This window comes from Coturnix japonica, chromosome 2, assembly GCF_054131305.1.
Source record: "Coturnix japonica strain WE chromosome 2, WE-NBRP24, whole genome shotgun sequence".
In the NCBI taxonomy this organism is placed as follows: Eukaryota; Metazoa; Chordata; class Aves; order Galliformes; family Phasianidae; genus Coturnix; species Coturnix japonica.
In genome coordinates this window covers 72,420,577-72,441,705 of record NC_140664.1, presented here as the reverse complement: position 1 = coordinate 72,441,705, position 21,129 = coordinate 72,420,577, and the positions used below count along the sequence as shown (strand labels likewise).

At 40.6% G+C, this 21,129-nt stretch overlaps 1 protein-coding gene across 14 annotated transcripts in view; it reads left to right on the top strand.

The window, feature by feature from the left end:
• The window catches only part of PHACTR1 (phosphatase and actin regulator 1), a 259,502-nt gene that overhangs the window by 22,797 nt on the left and 215,576 nt on the right, over positions 1 to 21,129 (top strand). For 8 of the 14 annotated variants that reach the window (XM_085540209.1, XM_085540207.1, XM_015854710.3 and 5 more), the window contains exon 5: positions 3,128 to 3,232. The exons of the other annotated variants lie outside the window; for them this stretch is intronic. In XM_085540209.1, the coding sequence (XP_085396335.1) occupies positions 3,128 to 3,232 (105 nt within the window). The remainder of the gene's footprint in view (positions 1 to 3,127; positions 3,233 to 21,129) is intronic. 14 annotated transcript variants of the gene reach the window in all.

The window sequence follows — 21,129 nt, the reverse complement described above, 5'->3', positions numbered from 1 at the left end:
TAGTAGCATATAATTGAGAGGCGAAAAAGAGATTAAGAAGAACTGAATTGTAATTCAGTCTTATCTCAAAACTCTGATGAACAAACCATTCTGTAGAATGGATTTGATGAGGTTGCTACAAATAATGGTTTTAGGAACAAATTAATTTATAAATAATGCTTTTTTTTTTTTTTTTTTTTTTTTTTTTTTTAAAGAAAACAAAATAGGCATCAATGAACAACCTTGGGGTCAGACCTTGAAAGCTTTTCCTTCTGGAAGCAGTGCATCTGATAGCTCTGGAGGTGCTAAGGAGACCCAAGGGGAGTGCATCAAAACAGTTTGGTTGGGAAATATCATTACACAGATGGAGTACAGCTTTTTGTTAACATGTTTTATGGCATAATAGTAGGAAACAAGGAGAAAGAGTCACCAAGATTAAGGTGAGAGAGGGCATGGGATGTCATTAAGAATTGGCAGGGCTTGCTAAACTTCGCTGCTGCCAGTTAATGCTGCCCAAGGCAGCAGGAATGTTCTTAGCAGATGCCCCCAAAGCATCCCCAGATGTACCTATGGATATGTGTCAGCAGCCTCAGGAGCGCACAGGGACCATCTGCTGCCAGTATAAAAGGCTTACAATGGGCACTGGAAGGATCGCTCCAGAAGAGCAAGGTATTTGCTCTTGCAGTTATCCATGTCAGTCACAGGTAGACGGGTCAGAAGCTGTGTTAGCTGCTCCCTCCTTGGAGGTGTTAAAGGTTATGTGTTTGTAGCCAACTGCAGTATTAAGTAGTAGCCCTTAATGCTGAGAGGGAGCAGAATGTGGGACTTGTTTGCTTGTCTCGCAGAGATACATTCTACTTTTAAACTCCTTTCTTCCCTCTGTCTGCTAAAATGAAAAGTCTTACCAGCTGAATCACTGTAGTGAATAAAGAGATACTTGACTTTCATTAAGCCTTGTAAGAGAAAGATTGCTGTCAGCAAGTTATAGTGGTGTATACTGAGACAGTGGGTGTGGTAACAGTATTAGCCATAGTGAAATCCATCATTCAGGACATCTGATGTCCCATGTAGCTTTTTGCCACTGTACTGGAACGTGTATAATCTTCATTGTTCGCTTGTATGAAACTGGAAGATTAGGTTTATTCATGCAGCAGAGCTGTTACGTGGCCAGAGACATTACTGTACACGTAGCTTCCTTTGTTGAATGAGATGTTGTGAATGGCTTGTTTTTGGGAACTTGGTGTTTTATCTACTTCAGAATTATATATTGAATCTAAGGCAGAGGTTTAAAGTACTTTAAGCAAGGAAATATAGGTTGAACGTCCAAGAAAGCATTCTTGGTAGCTTAGATCTTCTCTCTTGTCTTGGTTGAGCTTGTGGTGAAATTTTAGGAGATCCAGGGCTGTACATAACGGTGTTCCTATCTATTTGTTTTACTGGTGGATAAGAACATTGCTATTATGATTGCTCCTGCTTATAGCATGACCTCTTAAGCAATGTGTCATTTTTGTTGTTGTTGTTGTTATTTGGTGTATTATTCCCCTACTTATTGGGCTTTATTTTTGATACAGAGGATTGTATTTTTGTTATTTAGCATCTCTTAAATAGCTTCTATAAGTTTGTATTCAGAGTATTATATCTGAGTTACAGATACTTTTTCTTGCTAGATTTTTTTGTATCTTGTGGCACAAACTGCCGGTATTTATGTGCCTTCATTAAAGTTTTTATTCTCCTCTATAAACTGAAACCTGAGTGCCAACCACTTGCTGCTGACAAAGTCCTCTGATTTTTTTTTACTTTCCCTTGCCTTAATTCTGTGTAGTAGAATAGATGCTCTCTCCAAAGTTTTTTTCATCATATTGGCTGAGGATGTGACGATAAAAGCCAGTGCAAGTTCTTTTTCAACCATTTATCTACTGACTCTACAATACCCTGAAACCATGTTGGCCTCAGAGCAAAGGTTTAGTCATACATCTTGTGCAAAGAAACTTATCTCATTGCAATATCCTGTCACTACACTTGCATGATTTGCCCAGTGAGGGTTATGGTGATAGGTTTGTATGCACATGCTCCTCACCTTAGGAACTCTTTCCAGTAGCTTCAAAACTTAAGTAAAGGCAATGCCTTTCAAAGGGTTTTTACTCTTTCTCCTCCCTTTCCTCTCAGGAAAAGGATATGAAAAGAAAAAAGAGCAAATAGACTTACTTTTAATGGAGTTTTGTGTAGTTTGGGGGGCTTGAAAGCAAAAGAAAATTCTAAAGAGTTCAGACTGCTTTCCTATTTGTTCAAATTATACTTGTATCCATAGCCATACAGCACAGTTCCTAGATCCCAGTGGATACTGAACAGTTGCAGCAATTAGTCATGGAAAAGAAAGAAATGCTGTATTGTGGTTAAGCTGAGTTTCTTAGTCCTCTCCTGGTTTGTCCTGTTACGACTGTGGAAGGATCCACTTTAGGAAAGCACTGATGTGTTTTTGGTTTATCGTTAACAGAGATCAGAGGAATGTTCCCAAATCTGTCTTTAAATGGCAAATTAGAATGCTAGAGCCTTGTGTTTTCCCTTCTTGCACCTTCATTTTCAGTTGGGCCTAAGGAAGCATTCGTATTTAAGGTGAAAGAGAGAATGTCCACATCAGTGCTAAGAGGTGTAAAGCTAATTGGACTGGGTGAAAATCATGTTGTGAAACAAAGTGCTGTTGAAGCTGATTGTTACTTAGCTTGAAATGGGCTACTGGAGGAGGGATTTACAGCTCTTTAAATGATGTTTTTCATTCAAGTACTGCTGTTGTTTGGGTAGTCATCAAAATGCAGTCAGTCAGTAAAGAAGCATCCATCCATCTGTGTTGCCTTCAGACTGAGATAGTTCCCTAGGTACTGTGTTTGCATAGGTCAGCCTCCTGGAAACCAGAGCCACAGAGCTATGTGTCTGATGTGCACCTTAGTGTGTGGCAGCGATGTGCCTGGGACATATGTACGGCTTGAGGAAGGCAGGGGTGTTCCCCAGATCCCTAATCATAGCACGCCATTAATGTTTGTATAGTCTCTTCCCCCTCACTTGGGCTGCTGGCTCATACAGCCTCTGAATATCTCCATGGCTTGCAGTTGTCAGATGTGCCAGGTTTCTTCTTGTTTCTGCCCAAACACAGCTTCTCTGCGGGGAAGAAATCCAAGTCTGCAAAACGTTTGCCAGGGATCTCCAGATGCGAAGCAAGCCCATCAGAGCAATAGACTAAGCCTGCCTCTGGACATTTGTAAGTCTATGTACTTTTCTGTATGTTCAAAAAGCTTCTCTACAGAGCATGCATGGCCAATCTGATGCATCCTAGAAATATATGTGTTTCTGTTTAAGGAAAACTATATAGCAGGAGATGCTACCTGCCATAGCTTTACTACTGTCCTCAGGATGTGGAAAGTAATTTGTGGCTGACCTCACAGTGCCTGTACTAGAAGAAGACTTTTCTGGGCCAATGAGGACACTGTTATGCTATACATACCATTGTGTTGGTACACTAGTACAATAGCAAGGAGAAAAAACCTGTTTTTCTCATCCTATAAGTGCTAGCAGATAAGTGTTAATTAACTATATTGAAATATTAATAGACACTGCTGAGTTAGCTGGAATCTCTGCAGTTAATACAAAGTAATGGATACACTGAATTGGAGCAGCAGTTCATCAGATCTGAGCTTTTGCTCTCTGCAGTGTCAAAAGGATAGAGAATTCAGAGGTATGTGACTGTTGCAGTTCTTCAGACATTGCAGAACACGTTGGCTGCGCTCATCAGCAAGTCAGAGAAATAAAAGGCAAAGTTTACAGAAGTCATATAAATGCTTTTATTTTGGTCATTCAGAGTGCAGAGTGATTCTTTCAATGCTGACTCATCTTTGGAGCATTGAGTCTTTTGCATTGGAGGAGAGGAAGGAGAAATAGATGTAATAGTTAGCAGGTGGGTGCATTTCATTAGTCAAATCAAAAGCCTGGAAGTTTTAAACAGGATTTTGATTCTTCTAGAGCTGGCTTGCCAGGCACTGGCAGCAGAGATGGAGTTTGATTTTGCTGGTTCTGTACTGTTCAGAATAATGCAACTCACATGATGTCTAGAGAATCAGCAAGCTCTCAGCAAGAAGTGGATCAGAAATAAATGCAAAGCTAGTGAGTTGTTTTCCTGATATAGGACCTGTTATTTCAGTCAATGCTTGCTATCCAGTACTGAGAAACTCTGTTCTAGCCTTAGTGTGATGGAGAGTTTACTTTGGTGTGTGGACTTTGAAAATCCCATGAAAAAGCCCAGTCTACTCCCTAATTCAACACTGCTTTTCAGTGGCTGACCTGCATGTAGTTTTATTAATTGCATGCTTTTCTTGTAGCTTGCTCATGTCTTGGGGTTCTCAACATGATCACCGTTGTTCTGTTTGGCAGAATCTGAGAGAAAAGCAAGAGGAAATATGACAGTCTTGACTTGTTCACATCCATTTCTTGTCTTTTTGCTGTCATAGATCTGAACTGGAATGGCTACTGGGACGTGGAGTTTGCTGGTAGAAGGATTTGAGGGGATGGGAAAAGAATCTTACCCAAATGGCATGTCCTTCAAGGGTTTGATGACATACCCAGGCTGTGAAATACAGACTATGTTCTGTCTTTAGCCTCTTCTCTGTTCAAACCAGACTTTCAAAGTGTTTAGGCTCTAAAACTATTGTAATACAGTAAAATAGCAGAGGTCAGAATTCTTGCAGGTTTTCTTTAAAGTGCTAATGACTGTCAGATGATGCATTATCTGGCAGTAAACAGGGCAGCAGGAAGCCCAGTAGTAGCATCTTAAATGCCAAGAAATAGAGAAGCCAAATATGTTGCACTCTGGAAAAAGATGAAGGTGAAACTGGAGTGCCCACATTTGCCTTCTTACTCAGGAACTCCTACAACAGGAACATTTTAAATATGTATAATAATAATCACAAAAACAAAAGATGATCTGGTGGAAAGAAGGGAAGGATACCTGTAACTTGGATCTGGGATTATGCAGAGCTTTTTGCTGCTTGTTTCACTGCAAGGAGGCATTTTTATCTTGATGCTGCACAGGCTGCTTTGTTACATGAATCACCACAAAACTGGTAATGCTCAGAGTTGGAAGCTTTAGGCTAAGTGTGAAGGTGATAGATTTAGAGTAGCAGTGGCTCGCTCAAGCAGCCCTGCTCTCTGCAGTGGGACTGCACTTGTGAGCAGAGGCTGCAGACCTGACGTGCTGCTGCAAGGGGATCAGGAGGGCAAGAGGGAAAGGCAACACACCTCCCAGAGCATTTTCATCTCCTCTATGTTAGATGGGAAGAGCTGCTTTCTCTGTGCAGTCATTCTGGACCCCACTGAGCAGTCTTCCTGCTGGGATGTGTATCACACCAGGGTAGGTGCCTACACCAGGAAGCATTAAGGTCATTCATGTTTCTCAGCACCAGCCATGCTCTGCTCATGTGTCAGGGAAGAAATCTGCCCTTCGGGGCTTCCCTGCTGTGTTGCTATTCTGTGCTGCTGCCCTGTGGATCCAGCCCTCGAAGACAAGAATGTTTGTCCCTCAATATTTGTCTGCTTGAAAAGCATCAGTGCTTCCTATTCCGGTTAAGTCTGTGTCAATGAAAAAGAACTCCTTTGAGTTAAGCAAGAAAGAGATGTCAATAATGTAAGCCTTCTTGCTACAATTACTTAGTTTTTTTGCCTTGCTGGTCTGTAGGCAAGATTTTTAGTGCCAGAGATGGTCATTGGATTTGGTGGGGCTTTTGCTGAATGATCCAAACTCAGGGCTAGTAGTGCATTGGTTGTGCTTGCCACTGAAGGAGGATGAAGGTCACATGTTCTGCAATGTGGAGGAAATGCTGGTTGATGCATATCAGAAAACGCTGAGGCCCCACAGCTTTTGGCATCAGCAGGATCCTACTCTGGCTTTTGTCTGCATCCAGCTCTTAAGGAGTCCCAGGGGAGCTGTTTTTCCTCTAAGCAAGTAGAATGACTAAAAGTCCGGTAAGCAATCTTTATGAGCACTATCTAAATTCTCCACATGGCATTTGAACACCTTATCTCTGATCTGGCCCTGTACTGTTCTTCATACTTGTTAGATCTCAGTGCATATGCAGTTGCATGTAGCGCTGCTACCTTTCGTCTCCTTTGCCTGGAGACTAATGCATGAAAACTGAAGTCATGAAAACCCCAATCTCAGCCATTCAGGTGGTCTTCTGCTGGAAGAGGTCACTCAGTAATGGGGCAGGAACAACCTCTTGATTCATTTTTATCACTGAAATTGGTGTTCTTTTAGAAGAGCCACAGTATGCTTACCTAGGTATAAGTATTGATCGTACAATAATCAGGGATAATCAGAAACAAGGAGGTAAAGTTGGAGTTTTAAATCAATTATGGTTTGTGTCTGTCCATCCAGTAGGGTTTCCAATTAAGAGTGCTACCTTTATTTCAGCAGCCTGGTGAGTGAAATACGAGCATTTGCTCTAAAGAGGCGCTTAAGAAATACTCAGAAAGTTAGGAGTATGCAAGTGCAGTTGTAGGAAAGGAGTTGGTGGCTTGTGGGGTTTATTTTGGTTTTGGTTGTTTGTGGTTCAGCTAAAAGCAGAAACTCCTGCTGCTTCCTGTATGCCTGTTTTGGCTACATAATGTATCAAACACTGCATCCTTGTACTTCATTAATTTCATGCTTTTATTTTGATGCTGATTAATATGATACCTGGAAAATTAGTATTCAACCAGTCAGAAGAAACACAGAAATAATCTCTTAATTGTATCCTTAATTGTAGTATTTAAAAGACATAATGTAGTACAAATTCTCAGTGACACTGCTCAAGCTATTTAGGGATTCTTCACAATGCCCATGCTAGACAGGGCTCACTTTCAGCTTGCCACATTTCAGGATGGTTGAGCCTTGCATTGGAATTGGGGCTTGAGTTACCTGTGTGGAGGGTTTTCCTCCCTTAGTGTTACTGTGGTTTGTTGGTCTTTTTAACATGTTTTTACCTGAAGTGTCATAAGGACGTGACCTTCCAGGCAATTATTTTTTTTTCTGCATACCAGCTTCTGGAAGTTGGAACTAAAGCCAGGTGCCCTCTGGTTCATAACTTAGATTGTGTTAAATTAATCAGACCTCAATTTAGAATGAATTGCAGTGTAACAGAGCATTGTTTTTAGAGACCTATCATAGAGATCTGAAGGGGAAACCTCTAATGTTTCCCTTTATGTAACTTGTTTTCCTTTTATTAAAGGAATGCTGTTATTTGGTAGGTTATCAAATGCAGACAATTGAAGTACCACCATCTGCTGTAGGCATAGCAAATCCAGTATTAAGGAATGCCTCTGTTATTTTAATTGCTACAAATCAGTTGTGCTTTATTTCTTCTTTAGTCTCTGTATATTAAATCGGCTCCTTTTTATTTGTGAGAAGTCCTCACAGATACTTATTTTAGCCTTATTTTTGGCTCCTAACTACAAGAAAGACACTGAGGCCCTGGAACGTGCCCAAAGAAGGGCAACAAAACTGGTGAGGGCTCTGAAGCACAAGTCTTATGAGGAGCGGCTAAAGGAGCTGGGATTGTTTAGTCTGGAGAAGAGGAAGCTTGGGGAGACCTCATTGCACCCTACAACTTCCTGAAGGGAGGTTGTGGTGAGGAGGATTTGGGCCTCTTCTCCCAGGCAACAAACAGGACCTGAGGAAATAGCCACAAGTTGTACCAGAAGAGGTTTAGATTAGACATAAGGAAAAACTTCTCTCTGAGTGTGGTCAGGTGCTGGAATGGCTGCCCTCTAATGCTTATAAGAAGCTTTACTCAGTGTATTTACTCAACTAGCACTGTAAGCATAAATTTAGATGTGAAAGTTGTAAGTATGTTTTTCAATGGATAAATAAATAAATAAAAGTTGTGTTCCTGATGTTGAAGGGGAGATTCAGCAGTGGGAAGTGAAAAATAACTCCAAGGCTGCCTCTGAGGTTCACAGAGAGGTCATCATTTCCCAAATGGCTCACTGGATTTCTTCCTGCAGAATCACAGCTTTTGTGCAGAGAAATTCTTTAATCTTCTGCTGAGATAGCAGGGATTTTGTGCTTTCAAAATATACTTGATCAAAGAATTTTACTTGGACAGTTAAAACTGTGAAATCTTTTCAGTCAACTTTTTGCAGGCCTTCAGCAGATCTGGATTCATCCAAACCAACATGCTTAGCAGTTCAATGTTAGCAGTCCCCAGACTTGATTTCTCTCTTCTCCCTCTGCAGGCTCTCTGACTTGCAGAGATTCTGAAAGCTTCTTAGTAATGGAAGTGGCTGCTCTTGCAGTGCTCTTTTCATTGCAGCATTGCATAAGTGTTTTTCTGCACTGTGTCACTGGGCCTGAGCTGTGTGTGACGATTGCAGCTACTCTGATGTATAAGAAATAGTATTGTGGTAGTTTAAGTGAATCTGTGTGCCAGCTGCCACAATCTGACCTATCTCTGGCCATGTCCTGTGTCTTCAGCTGGTGCTAGCATCTGTCCAGAATGAATAATCCAGTAAAGGATAGTCTGCCCCCCTAAAAAAAGAGTTTTCAGCCAGATCCACTTATTGGACCAGCTCTCTGCATAGCTACAGCTGCCTCCTTATGGGACTGTACAGGCATTTATAGCTAAGGAAAAAAATAATCCTATATCAATTTGGATTTAAAGCAGGTTACTTTACCTTGGAACTGTATTGAAAGCCACAGCAAGGGCAGCAGTTGCAGGCAAAGCTTCCCTATTCTGTCCTTGTAGCATCAGTTTTTTGTTGTCTATATGCCTTCCTATAGGAAGGAGACAAGACAAGATTGTGGCTTTTGGGAATGGAGGGATGATGTGGGAGGTGTGCAGCTGAATCAACAACACATTAAACAGTTGTAGTGTGGAAGCAAAAGAGGGATTGTTAAGCCCCACATTCCTTTCCAAATGTAGTTTATTGAGGAATAACGCAACATTTCTTCATTTCCTAGAGCAGGTTGTTATCTTTTCTTACATCATCATGGTTTCTTGGATATGATGACTTGCTTATTGTTGAACTGAGGGAAGTGCCTTTGCACACTCTGCCTTCCTATGATGCAGAAAGGAGGACTATCAATGCAAGGATGGTAGTTCTCACATCTTATTTCAAAGCACTGTTAGCTTATTCCATTGCATCAATAAAGTGTCATTAAAATGCAGGGCTAGAAAGAGCTTCAAAGTGATTGCTGAGTCCAGCTTGTGCAGCTTGTCTCAGGGCTGACCTGTACCCTCTCTGCCTAATGAAGAGCTTTGAGCTCTTTATACTTTGAAAGTGCTGCAAGCAGCATTACATTGAGTAAAGGTGTGTGTTTTTCTTTGTTTGCATGCATTTGTTTAGCTAAACATATGTGAAAGCATGAATCATATGATGGGGCACTGTTATTGCTGTAAAAACATTGGTTCCCAAACTTAAACAAGCTGTCCTTCCATGAGCAGTACAGCCATTTCTTTTTCCTGCTCTTAACTATAGACTGTGACTGTCCTAGTTAAAACAGTGAGATGCTGAGATGTGAGCTTAAATGCTTGCTTGGTCTTAAGTATTTCAGTCAACCGTAACCTAGGAGTGTTCCTGCTGCAGTCCTTGCTTCAGCTAATTGTGCACGTTCTTGCCTGTAAAAGCAACTTGGTTAAGGATTTCAGCAGCAGGATATCAACCACTGTTACAATCTCTCACCAGTACAACAGGAAGCATGCAATGGAAATTCAGAAAACCACCTCTTAAAGCATTCATCTTTTCATTTGCTCACTGGACCATCACCTTCATATATTTTACAGCATCCATCCAACCTTAATTTTGGCTCCTGAGTATTCTGTATTGTAGCAATGTGCTGTTGAATGTATACCATAACTTTCTGTTTATTACTTCATGGATAATTTTTCAAAACTCATTACTTTCAGCAGCTTACCTTACAGTACTGTTATTGGATTCAGTAGTAGCTTGGTCACCAATTAGTGCTTTAGTCCATCTGATTAAAAACTAGTGGGCAGCTTAGTCCCTACGTATCCTAGGGTGATACAGAAAACTTGCTCAGAGACAGAAATCAGTGGACTCCTGGGATTAGAGACAAGACAAGAAAGGAAAGGATCAGAAGCATCCATGCATTTGCTGTAGGCAGAGGTCCAATAACTCAGCCTGCCCAGATACTGTCAGTGTGGGGAGCAGCGGCCTCTGGCTGCACATACAGCAGTGTTCTGCTGGTTCGAAGCCATTGGAGTTGGCTTGTGAAGTAATTAGTGCTCTGCTAATGATATGGGATATGCAGTTTTAAAACTGCAGCTGTAAGCCATTCCTTTCTTTGTTCCTCACCCACTTGCTTTTCCTTTCTCTGAGCACGTTTTTTACTTCCCACACATGCACAAATACATTGGCTTGCCAGCATTTGAAAGGGCTGAAAACAGACTTGAAGGGAGATTGGATCACAAAGGCAGGTTTTGAACTTAGTCTCGCAAGTGTGTGATTGCGTGTTCTTCATTGCTTGTAAAAGTAAATTTTAGTCTTGCATTATTGCTAGTGTTGCACTTTGCTGAAGTTTCTCCACAGCTGAAACAGCCATGAGAGGGTTATGGGGAACTCTTGGAAGATCTCCCTGGGTAGTGAGGTTAGCAATTCTAAAATGCAAACCTTTAGCCTTCTAGTCCCCAGATGGCACCTTCACAGTCTGTTTGAGGAGCAAGTAGGAGAAAGGAAAGGCTCGTGCATTCTTATGACAAACTTAAGTGGAAAATCCATGGAAAGGATTAACTGTTCAGTTGAAATGATTGGTTATTCATTTTTGCCCAAACACGAAGACTGGAGAACCAAAGGCAGACACATCCTCGCTGCACAGAAAGTCTCCTCTTGCTAGCCTGTTTTAAAGTATATCACATACATTGCCCAATATCAGTCCAGATAATTCCAGACCAAAATCAAATGATTCCTTGGTGTTTTATTTAAGCATTTGTGTTTGTGTAAGAGCTGAAAATTGCATTTTAGTGGGGGCTGTCCAGCTTTGGGTATGACACTGGCTGTTTGTCACGATCCAGAAGTCTGCTGGAGAAGTAACACTGGTTACTGATATCTCTGACAGATAATAGCACTTCTGACTCCTGTGCAGTTACTTGTATGATATCCTTCAGTCATTGCTACACAGGTGATAGTGAGCTATTTATGTCAAGTAAAGAAGCTATGTATGTGGAATAGTTGAGGTGCTTCGGAGATTGTCTGCTGTGCTCAAAACAGCATCAAATATAGCAGGCTGCTCATAGCTCCTTCTAGTTGGGTTCTGAGTGTTTCCATGGATGGAGACTCCACAGCCTCTCTGGGCAACCTATGGCAGTGTTTTGACCATCCTCACTGCGATCATTTCTTCATATGTTTTAATCTAAATTCTTTTATTTCAGTTTATTTTCAGTCCCTTGCCTTTTGTCCTGTCACTAGGTGTTACTGAGAAGGGCCTGGCTCCATCTTCTCTACAGCCTGCTATCAGATATTTATGTGTGTTGGTAATATCCTCCCCAGCCTTCTCTTCTACATGTTGAATAGTACTGCCTGTTTTAGCCTCTCTACATACCAAAAAAAACCCCTTAATAATCATCTTTATCACCCTTTGCTGGTCTTACTCTGATATATCTTTGCCCTGATCGGTGTGCTGATACTCAAGGTCTTTTGTTTAACTATGTGAATGCATAAGGAGTAGGTCACTACCACATTGCTACTTGTAATGTCAGTTCCACATTTTTACTCCTACTCTTTTTTGTTCTGAAGATAACAGAAAGATGACAGTAGGGCTTATAAGTAGAGAAATTAAAGGACTCTTCTGCTGTGTTTGAGAGTGTCCCTGCAGAGGTTGGATTACTGTCAGTCTCTGAATACTGATCTCAAGCATCAGCTTTAGAAGTTTCCTATGTTTCATTCCTTATAACGACCAGGATAACTTCTTATGAATCTTTATGCAGTGCTTTGACATCATCAGCTATAAAGGCTTTTTCTTCACGTGTGTAAAAATTCTGTTTTGCTTTTTTATATGATGTTGACAGAAATGAATTTGTTAATTACATTTGTCTCATAGTGAAGACTTTTTAGCACTGAGAAGTTCTAATGAGAGAGATAATGATGCAGGAGTTTGAAAATCATAGGGCTGCTGGTGGCTGTCACTTAGCTATTTTGTGTGACATAAAGGCAATGTGTATCAAGTGGCATGAGTGACTCACCCGAACAGGGATGACTCAAGTTGTTGCTGTGAATTCTGCAAGGAATGTTAGATGATGGTGAACTTCCAGAGTGGCAGTGCTGCAAGTCTCTAGGTGACAACAAAGGTGCTTAAATATTAGCAGTGTGATGAAATCACATTAGGTTACATTCTGAACAAGAACTGAGACTTTTACAAGATGCCCAATTTTGCAGGCTTGGAAGACTTATATGAGTATGTTCTGCTATCAGTGATTATATTATGCTTCCAGGTAATCACAGTTCAGAGCAAAAGTACAGTGGAAGGTCCACAGAACTACTAAGTCCTTGCAGTATTTCCTTTCTTATAGATAAGGGAATCAGCTGTTGAAATGAAGTAGAAGTGAGGGCGTAAAAGGCAAAGAAAACAGCCATTCTTTAATAAGAAATCAGAAGGCAAATTGGACTATTGCATGAATGCAAGACTACAGAAAGCCCTAAACTAGTGACCCAGGCAGAATGAAAGTGAAATCCCCACCTACATCAGCTTTTGCTGCCTCTGATAAAAAAAACAATTAGCACAATTACTTCTGTGTTCTGCTGAAATGTCTGAACTGGGTCTGTTCAGAAGTTCAGTCTGTTCAGTTATATGGCATGCCGGATCTGGGTCCCCCAACAGATCTTTATTCCTTGACTGTGTGAAATCAGATAACACAGCAAATGCACTCCCTTGCCTTCAAAGAGTATAGATGTTGCTGTGTGATAGACCTGAGGTGATAAAGCTTCACAAAAGTTTTCATATAGTGGTCATAGTGTTAAAATGTACTTTACTTCAACTGCAAGGTTCAGCTGCAGAAAAGGATATTCATATTTCATATGAAAAATTACTGGTGTTTAAAGCAAGGGTACTTGTTTTAAAAGAAAGATATTTTATGGCTTTTTTAAAGCTACTGACTGTTAAGTGATTAGTCTCACTGACCTAAGAGCTGTCTGAGACCCCAGTGTTAATACAGCTATGTAAATTGCACTTGCAAACCTATTTTAGTAACCTGTTTCTCACAGACTGTTTGTATTCTTATTTATGCAGTTGCCATATTTTATTTCAAGTCTGTAGTTCTACTTGTTTGTCAAACCTCCTGTCAGTGTGGAATGCCTGTCTCCTTCAATAAATCCAATAAAAGGATCATACAATGGCATAGGTTGTAAGGGACCTTAAAGACCATCCAGTTCCAACTCCGTGCCACAGACAGGGTTGCCAACAACTAGATCAGACTGCTTAGGGCCCCATTCAACCTGGCCTTGAGCATCTTCAGGGATGGGAGATCCACAGCTCCTCTGGGCAGCCTGTGCTATTGCCTTACCAACAACAACGACAAAGTCTTATACACAGATCAGGTAAAAGTGTGCCTTCTTAAAAGACAGTGATCTGCTGATCTTCAGGTATTGCTGGAGTCCTGCTGCCCACAGTGTCAGTGTTGGCTTCTCTCTGAAAAAGCCAAGAGCACGAAGCTCTGATGTAGATCTCTCTTACTTCTATAAATTCAAAGGGCCAGTTCTGAGGTTCATTTACTCCATGGTGATTTTCGTGAAGAAATTTGTGGTGACTTTCTCAAGGATCCGGTTAACTGTACTAATTTTGAATGTGGAATAGTCATTGGGGAGAACAGAGATTTGGTTTGAGCTGTGCCGCAGTAGATTTTGACTCATCAAGATTCATCTTTCACCTGCCTAGTATGTGAATTTTTTGGGAGTTTTCTTTTTAAATCCTTTTGTTACACAACTTTCTAACCGCACTGCAATGTGTAAAGAGAGACACTTGCTAGGTGTCTTTTGGCCTAACATGTAACTACGTCTTTTTTAAACTTAGCTGATATAACAATAGGAATTCTTTGTCAACAGATCTAAGACAAATAGTGTTTTTATTAATGTTGTGGCTACTCCACTAAATTGCGTGCAGGCCAAAAACAGACTTTTCATGATGCAAAATATTTAGTGTTCTCACATAACAGGTAGCCTGAATAAGAGACTGCAAAGAAATCAGCGAAGCACTTAAGAAACTTTTCAGCCTTGACTACTCCTACTCATTTGCTATTCTTAGCACACTCTATTGCCGTCAAAAATCTAGCTCAAAGCTTTAAGATTCTTCTCACTTCATCAGCATCGTAAGATTCCTTTTTTTTGCATCTTTTATTTTTAGACATGCAGTTTCTGGCAATTAATGCAAAACCTCCTTTCCTGGAGAAAAGTGTGATTGTGAAGTACTGTAAAAACAGATTGTGTTTCACAAATGTTTGAGGGTAGGGGATGAAGGTTTTCCTATTTTATTCTTACTCCACACCAGGGGCAGATGTTGCTGTTTAGCTGATGCTACTTCAGTTCTCTGAGTAGGATTATCCACACTCCTCAAATTCTGTCCTGCACTTGCTTAAATGTTTTACTTGCCTGGAGCTTAGTCTGAAACAATGACTGGGAAGCCTGTTTCAAATTAATGAAATATGCATCAGTGAACAAGTGAATAAACACAGCAGATTGCAGAATAAGGAACACGCAGCATAAGAAATGAACTTTGCTCATTTAATAAATACTGTTTGTTTTTCTTATAACTCACTATTATCCTCATGAGAAATAGTAGCACAAAAAGATCCCATGTAGCACAGGAAGAAGGGCTGCATATATGAACGTAAGATAGAAAAACAAACGAATTGGACAAGGCAACCCTGGGGAATGTGATCCTGCCTGAATGATAGCAGTGCTGCTGGCTGCCAAATTCCCTATCCTTAGCATCCAGAACCGGTCTGAAGAGGTAACAATGACATTTATTATTGCTTAGTTTATGGTTGTTACTAAACAAGATGTAAAGAACTTGTGATTTGAATAGTAGCCCCAGTGCATCGTAGAGTCTGAGGTATGATTCTTTTTCTGTGTGTGTTTTATTTGTTGTAGCAGCAGAATGTTTCTTAACTTCTGTGGAGGACTGAGGCAAATCAGAAGGGAGTTTTTGGATAAGTGTATAAATGATGGTTGTTGAATACCTCCTGGATGGCAGGGAGCAAACTATTATCAAAAGACACATCTTTTCTTCTGTCTCTTTCTCTTGATTCTTCGTGTCTCCCTCCCTCCTTCTAGCAAACAGTGGTGCATCTGTATATATGTATTAAAGGATCAGTTTATAAATATATACTGACTTGTATGTCACTGGGATAGTGCAGAAAAGCAGCCAGTCTTTTGATTGCAGTGGCTCAGTTAACACTTTCACGCACAGTTTTGCTGTGTTAAGTCCCAGTTAGTGTATGTTTTAGAGGTATTTATGTGGGTTCCTTCTCTGCAGGAGCGTAACAGAACTTGCTAAAATGCTTTCCAGATAGAGGGTACATCCTTGATCAGACATGACTCCATACAAAAGGGGTCAGGGAAGTGCTGAGACTTCTTTTGCTTGACCTGAGTGAGGAACCATCGTCATGGGATTCAAAGTCAAGGAGAAGGTGAGAGTCACTTAGTTTAATTAAAAAGTAATTAGCCAAGAACGCCAACAGATTGTGGTGATAGATGAGAAGCTAAGAAACAAATTAGTTTTAAAAACGTTGGCTTTTTGCAAAGTAACATGCAGAACACATCAGGTACGAACATAACATCTGTTGTTCTGCTGATTACCCCGACTACGTAAGCACTTCTTTCTAGATTGCTGTTTTACCTTTAAGTAGCAGTAAATATGAGTAACGATTGGAATACAGAAACATGGGCATTATCCACCTGATGCTACAGGGTAGCAGCAAAAACAAACTGGTAGGACAATACCTCTTAATGATAAATATCTTCAACTGTGTAGGGAGGAGAAGCCTTTGGACTGATTGTGACTGTCCATAGGAAACAAAAATGCAGTGATGGGAAGAGAGTAGTGTTATGCTTTGGATTTACTCAGGTTACTGCTCTTGTTTGGAGGGGCTATTAAAAGTTTGTCATAGGGCTCCATTCTTTTACAATCAATCAGAACCCCAGACAATGAGCACCATCAAGAGCCATGTCCTATATTCTGCATGTAGGCCAGCCTTTTTGAAAAGCATCTTTGCATAAGACTTCAACTGGGAAGTCATGCAGAAAAATGTAAACTGATTAAAGAGTGTTAGAATTAGGCTGAACAGAGGAAAAAGCAGACATAACTTGCTGGAGTCCTTTGAAGATCTTACTACAAAGGTACAGTGAGTGTTGGCGTGTTTAGTGATTTGTCTCTAGCTGCTAAAATCAAAGCAGTCAGTGCTTTGGTATAGAAACCGAGTGATCACATCTGTACTGCACAAATATCACTCACCAAATCCTTCAGAGCTCAAGCCTCTATGACTATGGCCCATTATAAAACGTGTGGGTCAGCCAGTCTTGTTTTTGTTGTTAGTTCTAGTAATATCGCACTTTTAATACTCCTCATGAGAAATAAAACAATGAAAGTTTACCTAAAATGTCACCTGAGAGTCTTTCCCCTCTGTGTATGACTCAACAAATAGATGCTGCTGAGAAGATCAGGAATGCTTCTGTTGTCTGTTCAAACAGAAAGCTCTGCTAGAAAAAGAGTTGTTACTTCAAATAAATATTCCGGTCATGTTCTTCCCAGAAGAATTTAACATACTTAGAATTACTGCATCTGATCCCACTGGATGTCTTTTATGCTTGGAAAAAATCAGGAAGCCGTATGCAGTGCGTGCTTTATTTAAAGCAAAGCAAAACCAGAGTGGCTGTTCAGAAACAGTCATGGAGAACGAGACTCACACAGCAGACCAGGGAAGTGGCGATATAATTCCTTTCTGTTTGTTTTGGAAGCGACCAGCCTCCTGTTTTTTTGTTCTTGGCTGGTCAGGCTTTGAGTTTCCCCTCACTTCACTGAGAAAACAGGAGGAGCTGTAGTATGTTGGCTGTGCCTTGGGTTGCATTTTGTCTATGTATGTATATACGCAAACATGTCTTTTGTGCATATTTGTGTACAGTAGTGCTTTTCTTACAAATAGCATCTGAGATGTCAAGTGTATGCAGGCACCTTAATGATCTAACAGCTGGTGGCATGCTAAATAGAAATATTTGCCCTGCCTGCCTTGATGGCAAGTGCAGAGTAATTCAGCTCCCACTAGGAAACGTAGTGCTGCTCAAGCAGTGTTATTTTTGGGTTGGCGATAGCTGTGTCATCACCATTGGTGCTCCAAATGTAACAGCAGCTACTGACCTACCTGTGCTGCCGTCCTGCTCAAACCTCGTGAGCTATTTCATGCAAAATTACTCTCTAATTAAGTTGCACAGTGGTAGAGCTAGAACAAGCTGTACTGAGAAGGGGATGCCACTTTACAGTAGGTACCAGAAACTCAGCGTGGTGTTAAGTAAATGGAATAAATGCCTCTTCACTGATGCTCTCTGTGTTTGACCTTGCGCTGCCAGCTATTGCCGTGTTGGCAAGCAATACCCTCTCCATACTGTAAACCCTACCCTGACAGTGACACCAACTTAAACAGTTATGCCCCTGCCATATTACCAAGTGAATTCTGATTTGAAAGATAAACTGAGATATATAGATATATAGAGTTATGTTTTGTAACTTGATACTGCCCTGTCAGAATATTGTTACCTGAGGCACCTGGAGGAGTTGAAAAGAAAATCAAGAAACAAGAAAGCTGTAGATATGGATTCTGTTGCTTTCACTGGTACTAGCAGGTGTTACATGAGTAATTTCCATAAGTAAATGTGATCTTTTGCTGCTGTTCTCAGCATTCTTAAAAATGCAGACTATTTTGTGTAAATTCAAATAGCATTTTTATAAGAATTTGTAGATGGAGGATGTATGAAATCTTGCATAAAATGAAGGAGAAATGATACTAGGGAGACATTATCCAGCTACAGAAACTATTCACCTCACTGAAGTGTGAAGAGATGGGAAAGTGAAAGCCATTGATCTGGTAGCTTTAGAGGAATACGTGAATTATCTGGGCTGGTGACAAACCAAAATGCAATTAGCTATGGTTCATTGCTTGAGGTTACTTTAAACATCAGACAGAAAACAGCAGTTAGTTTTTTGCAGCAGTAGTAGGGAATAGCTTTATCATGGCCAGTGCCTGTGAGACTGTGGTTGTCTATGGCATTCGGTGACCTGTGCTGCCAGCTACTGTGCATCCAAAAGTCATTCCCAGCTGTTGTACATGCACCTGTGAACTATTATCACTAATCCAAGCTGAAGAGTTTGGGGGTCTTTCTCTTACTCAAAAAGCAATGATACACTCACTGATGTGGAAACAGATGCAAAAGGTTTTTTTTATCTTTTTGTTCAAAGATGGGATTAAATGACTTTTGATAAATATTGTGGGACCAGCACATGCAATATTTCTTTAGTCAGTCAACATGGACATGGAGCTGGGACATTGCGCTCATCTCTAAATGTTCTCCTAGCCTGTTCATCCATCCCTGTGTAAATAAAAGAAGGGCAATGAGCATTCACAGCTTTGACATTCTTCTCTCATCCTGTTGCTATAGTCAGAAGGTGAGAAGGGATTGGAATGCCAGCTTCTTCATAGGATTGCCTTGCTCTCTATGGAAAATGATCTGCACTTACACAGCTTCAGCTTTACAATACAGTGTGACTTCCTTCTTTAAAGACCACAAGTCAGAGGCTGCTATCACACAGAATCACAGAATTGTAGGTCTTGGAAGATATTTTAGAGGTCATCAAGTCCAACCCTCCTGCTAAAGCAGGTTCTCTGTCCATCATAGCTTTCTTATATGGGAGTAGTGTGATTAATGAGCCTGGTATTCTCACCCAGCAAAGTCCTTCAGGCTTCGCTGGTCTCAAGGTTTCTTTTTTTCCTTTCAAACTTTAAAGGAAGAGGGAGGAATGGAGAATGAGTACCTGCTGTAGGTATGTTCTGAGATTGGCTCAAGGTAATGTCTGTCATCATTGTGTTTAGACTGCCAAATAAAGTAATGATTGAAAATGAAGATTAAAATTGGAGATCTTCTTTCACATCTAATGAAAATCAGTAGTCTTGGCATACCATATGGTGCTACATTCAACTCTTAGTGCTGTAGGAGCAGTTTGCAGCTGACAGCTCATATGTCTGTACAGTATGCTTCAGAATCCCCAGATTTAGATACTCCATTGAATCAGTAACTTTTAAGCTTGAAACATAGGCATGTTCCTCTTCCCCTTTCTTCCCCTGCTCCATCCCCCATGCTTCTTAAAAGCAAACCTGTAGAATTTAAGTGTTTCCTAATGCTTTGCAGTGCTCTCCTGTGCTAGTTCTGAGGGATCCTCTTTCTTATGCTTCCACTGTTCCTTTGTGCTAACAAGATGGTACTCGCAGTTCTGTTCAGGTGAACAAAGGACCCCCCAGAGTCCATGCGGTGGAATCTCAGAGCTCAGACAATACCTGTCAGGAAAGCTTAGGTAGTTGCTAATTTTCAGTTCTGTAAAAATTTCAATGCAACTGACAATATGGGTTTGAGCAAAACGCATGTGAATTATCTGTACGGACTGAAACCATGATTCCTCCTTGACTGACACGGTAAAACTCTCAGGATGCCTCAGCATCCCTTAGCAGAGGATTAATAAAGGATTCTAGTTTCCGAAATTATCTCCATACCTTCACAGTGCACGAACTCTAATTCATCCAAATGTGCTGAGAATTGTTTTCTCCAGGAAGATGACAGAGTACAGTCAGCAGAGTATGCTCTCATTAATCTTGCTTTGCTGGGATCCCTTCAGGGCAAAATGTCAGGCATCCTTTTTCGTATGGCATTAGATTTTGTTTGTGTTTCATTACCAGTATCATTTGAATCAACGTTTTCATACGTTTTATATTGTGAAATTTCAGTTCCAAAGCCATATGTATGTTAATTACGATGGATAAAATTCAAGAAAATATGATTAATGAACATGGAAATAACAATCCTTATTCTGAATCAGAAGTTGTGAATAATATGCATTTGCAAATTTGTGGATATCAGCTCTTCCGAAGCTGAAAATCTAGTGAAAATATAACCATTCAGAATGAAGTTCAGCTTAGGAATGGGCTTCCTCGATGGCTAAGGTGAACTAGATATAGGGAAATAGTGGAAGAAGAAATATTTGGCTGCAAAGATCAGCATATTAAGAGAGCTGGAATTAGGTACCTGAGTGCAAAGCTGAATATATTGCAAAGGCACAGCATGAGGCACAGCAAAGCTGAATATATTGCAAAACATGGCGCCTTCCAATGTATTCATTCTCATACTTTAAAACTGGGTTTTCTCTTCACATATGCAATAGGGCTGTGGGAGACTGTTTCATTTGCTCTGTTCATTTGCCTGTCTGCATCCATCCATGCATGTGTCTCTATGGACTGTCCCTCTGTGTTGCAGGTACTCCCAACAAATTGTCATTGTGCACTTATGCATGGGGCTCTGGTAGCTCCTATTTGTATCCCAGGCTGTACACCTGTATGGAACATGAAATGGCCTTCTTTATTGTGACTTGCTTTATTCTTTTTTCAGAACTCCTACTAACTACACTCTCCCTTATCTCCATTCTCTCATTTAATTGCGAGCTGTTTTTGCTGTTCACAGATATGGCTAGTTTAAAATCCTCTGCACCAGGTTGGCAAGTCTTTTGGCAAAGGAGCTTTTATCCCATTTATTCAAGTGGATCTCTCTGTTCCTTAAAGAGGGATCCTTGGCTGTAAAAGCCAAAGCAGTGCTTCCAACACCAGATGCCCAGTGGGTTGTTAACTCAGAACGTGCATCCACTCCTGTTCAGACCTTACCCTTTCACCTGCAAGATCAAGATCATCGTATAGGCTCTCATGTCCTTCACTTCTATCTCATAACAGTCTGTACTTAATCTTGAAGTGGCAACTGTTTGTCTTGTTATAATTATTCATGCTTATTGCATAAAAAAATAGAGATACAAAATGATTTCAGAAACTTTATTTCTTGGGATTTTACAGCTTCACAATGTCTATTCTGTAACCATTC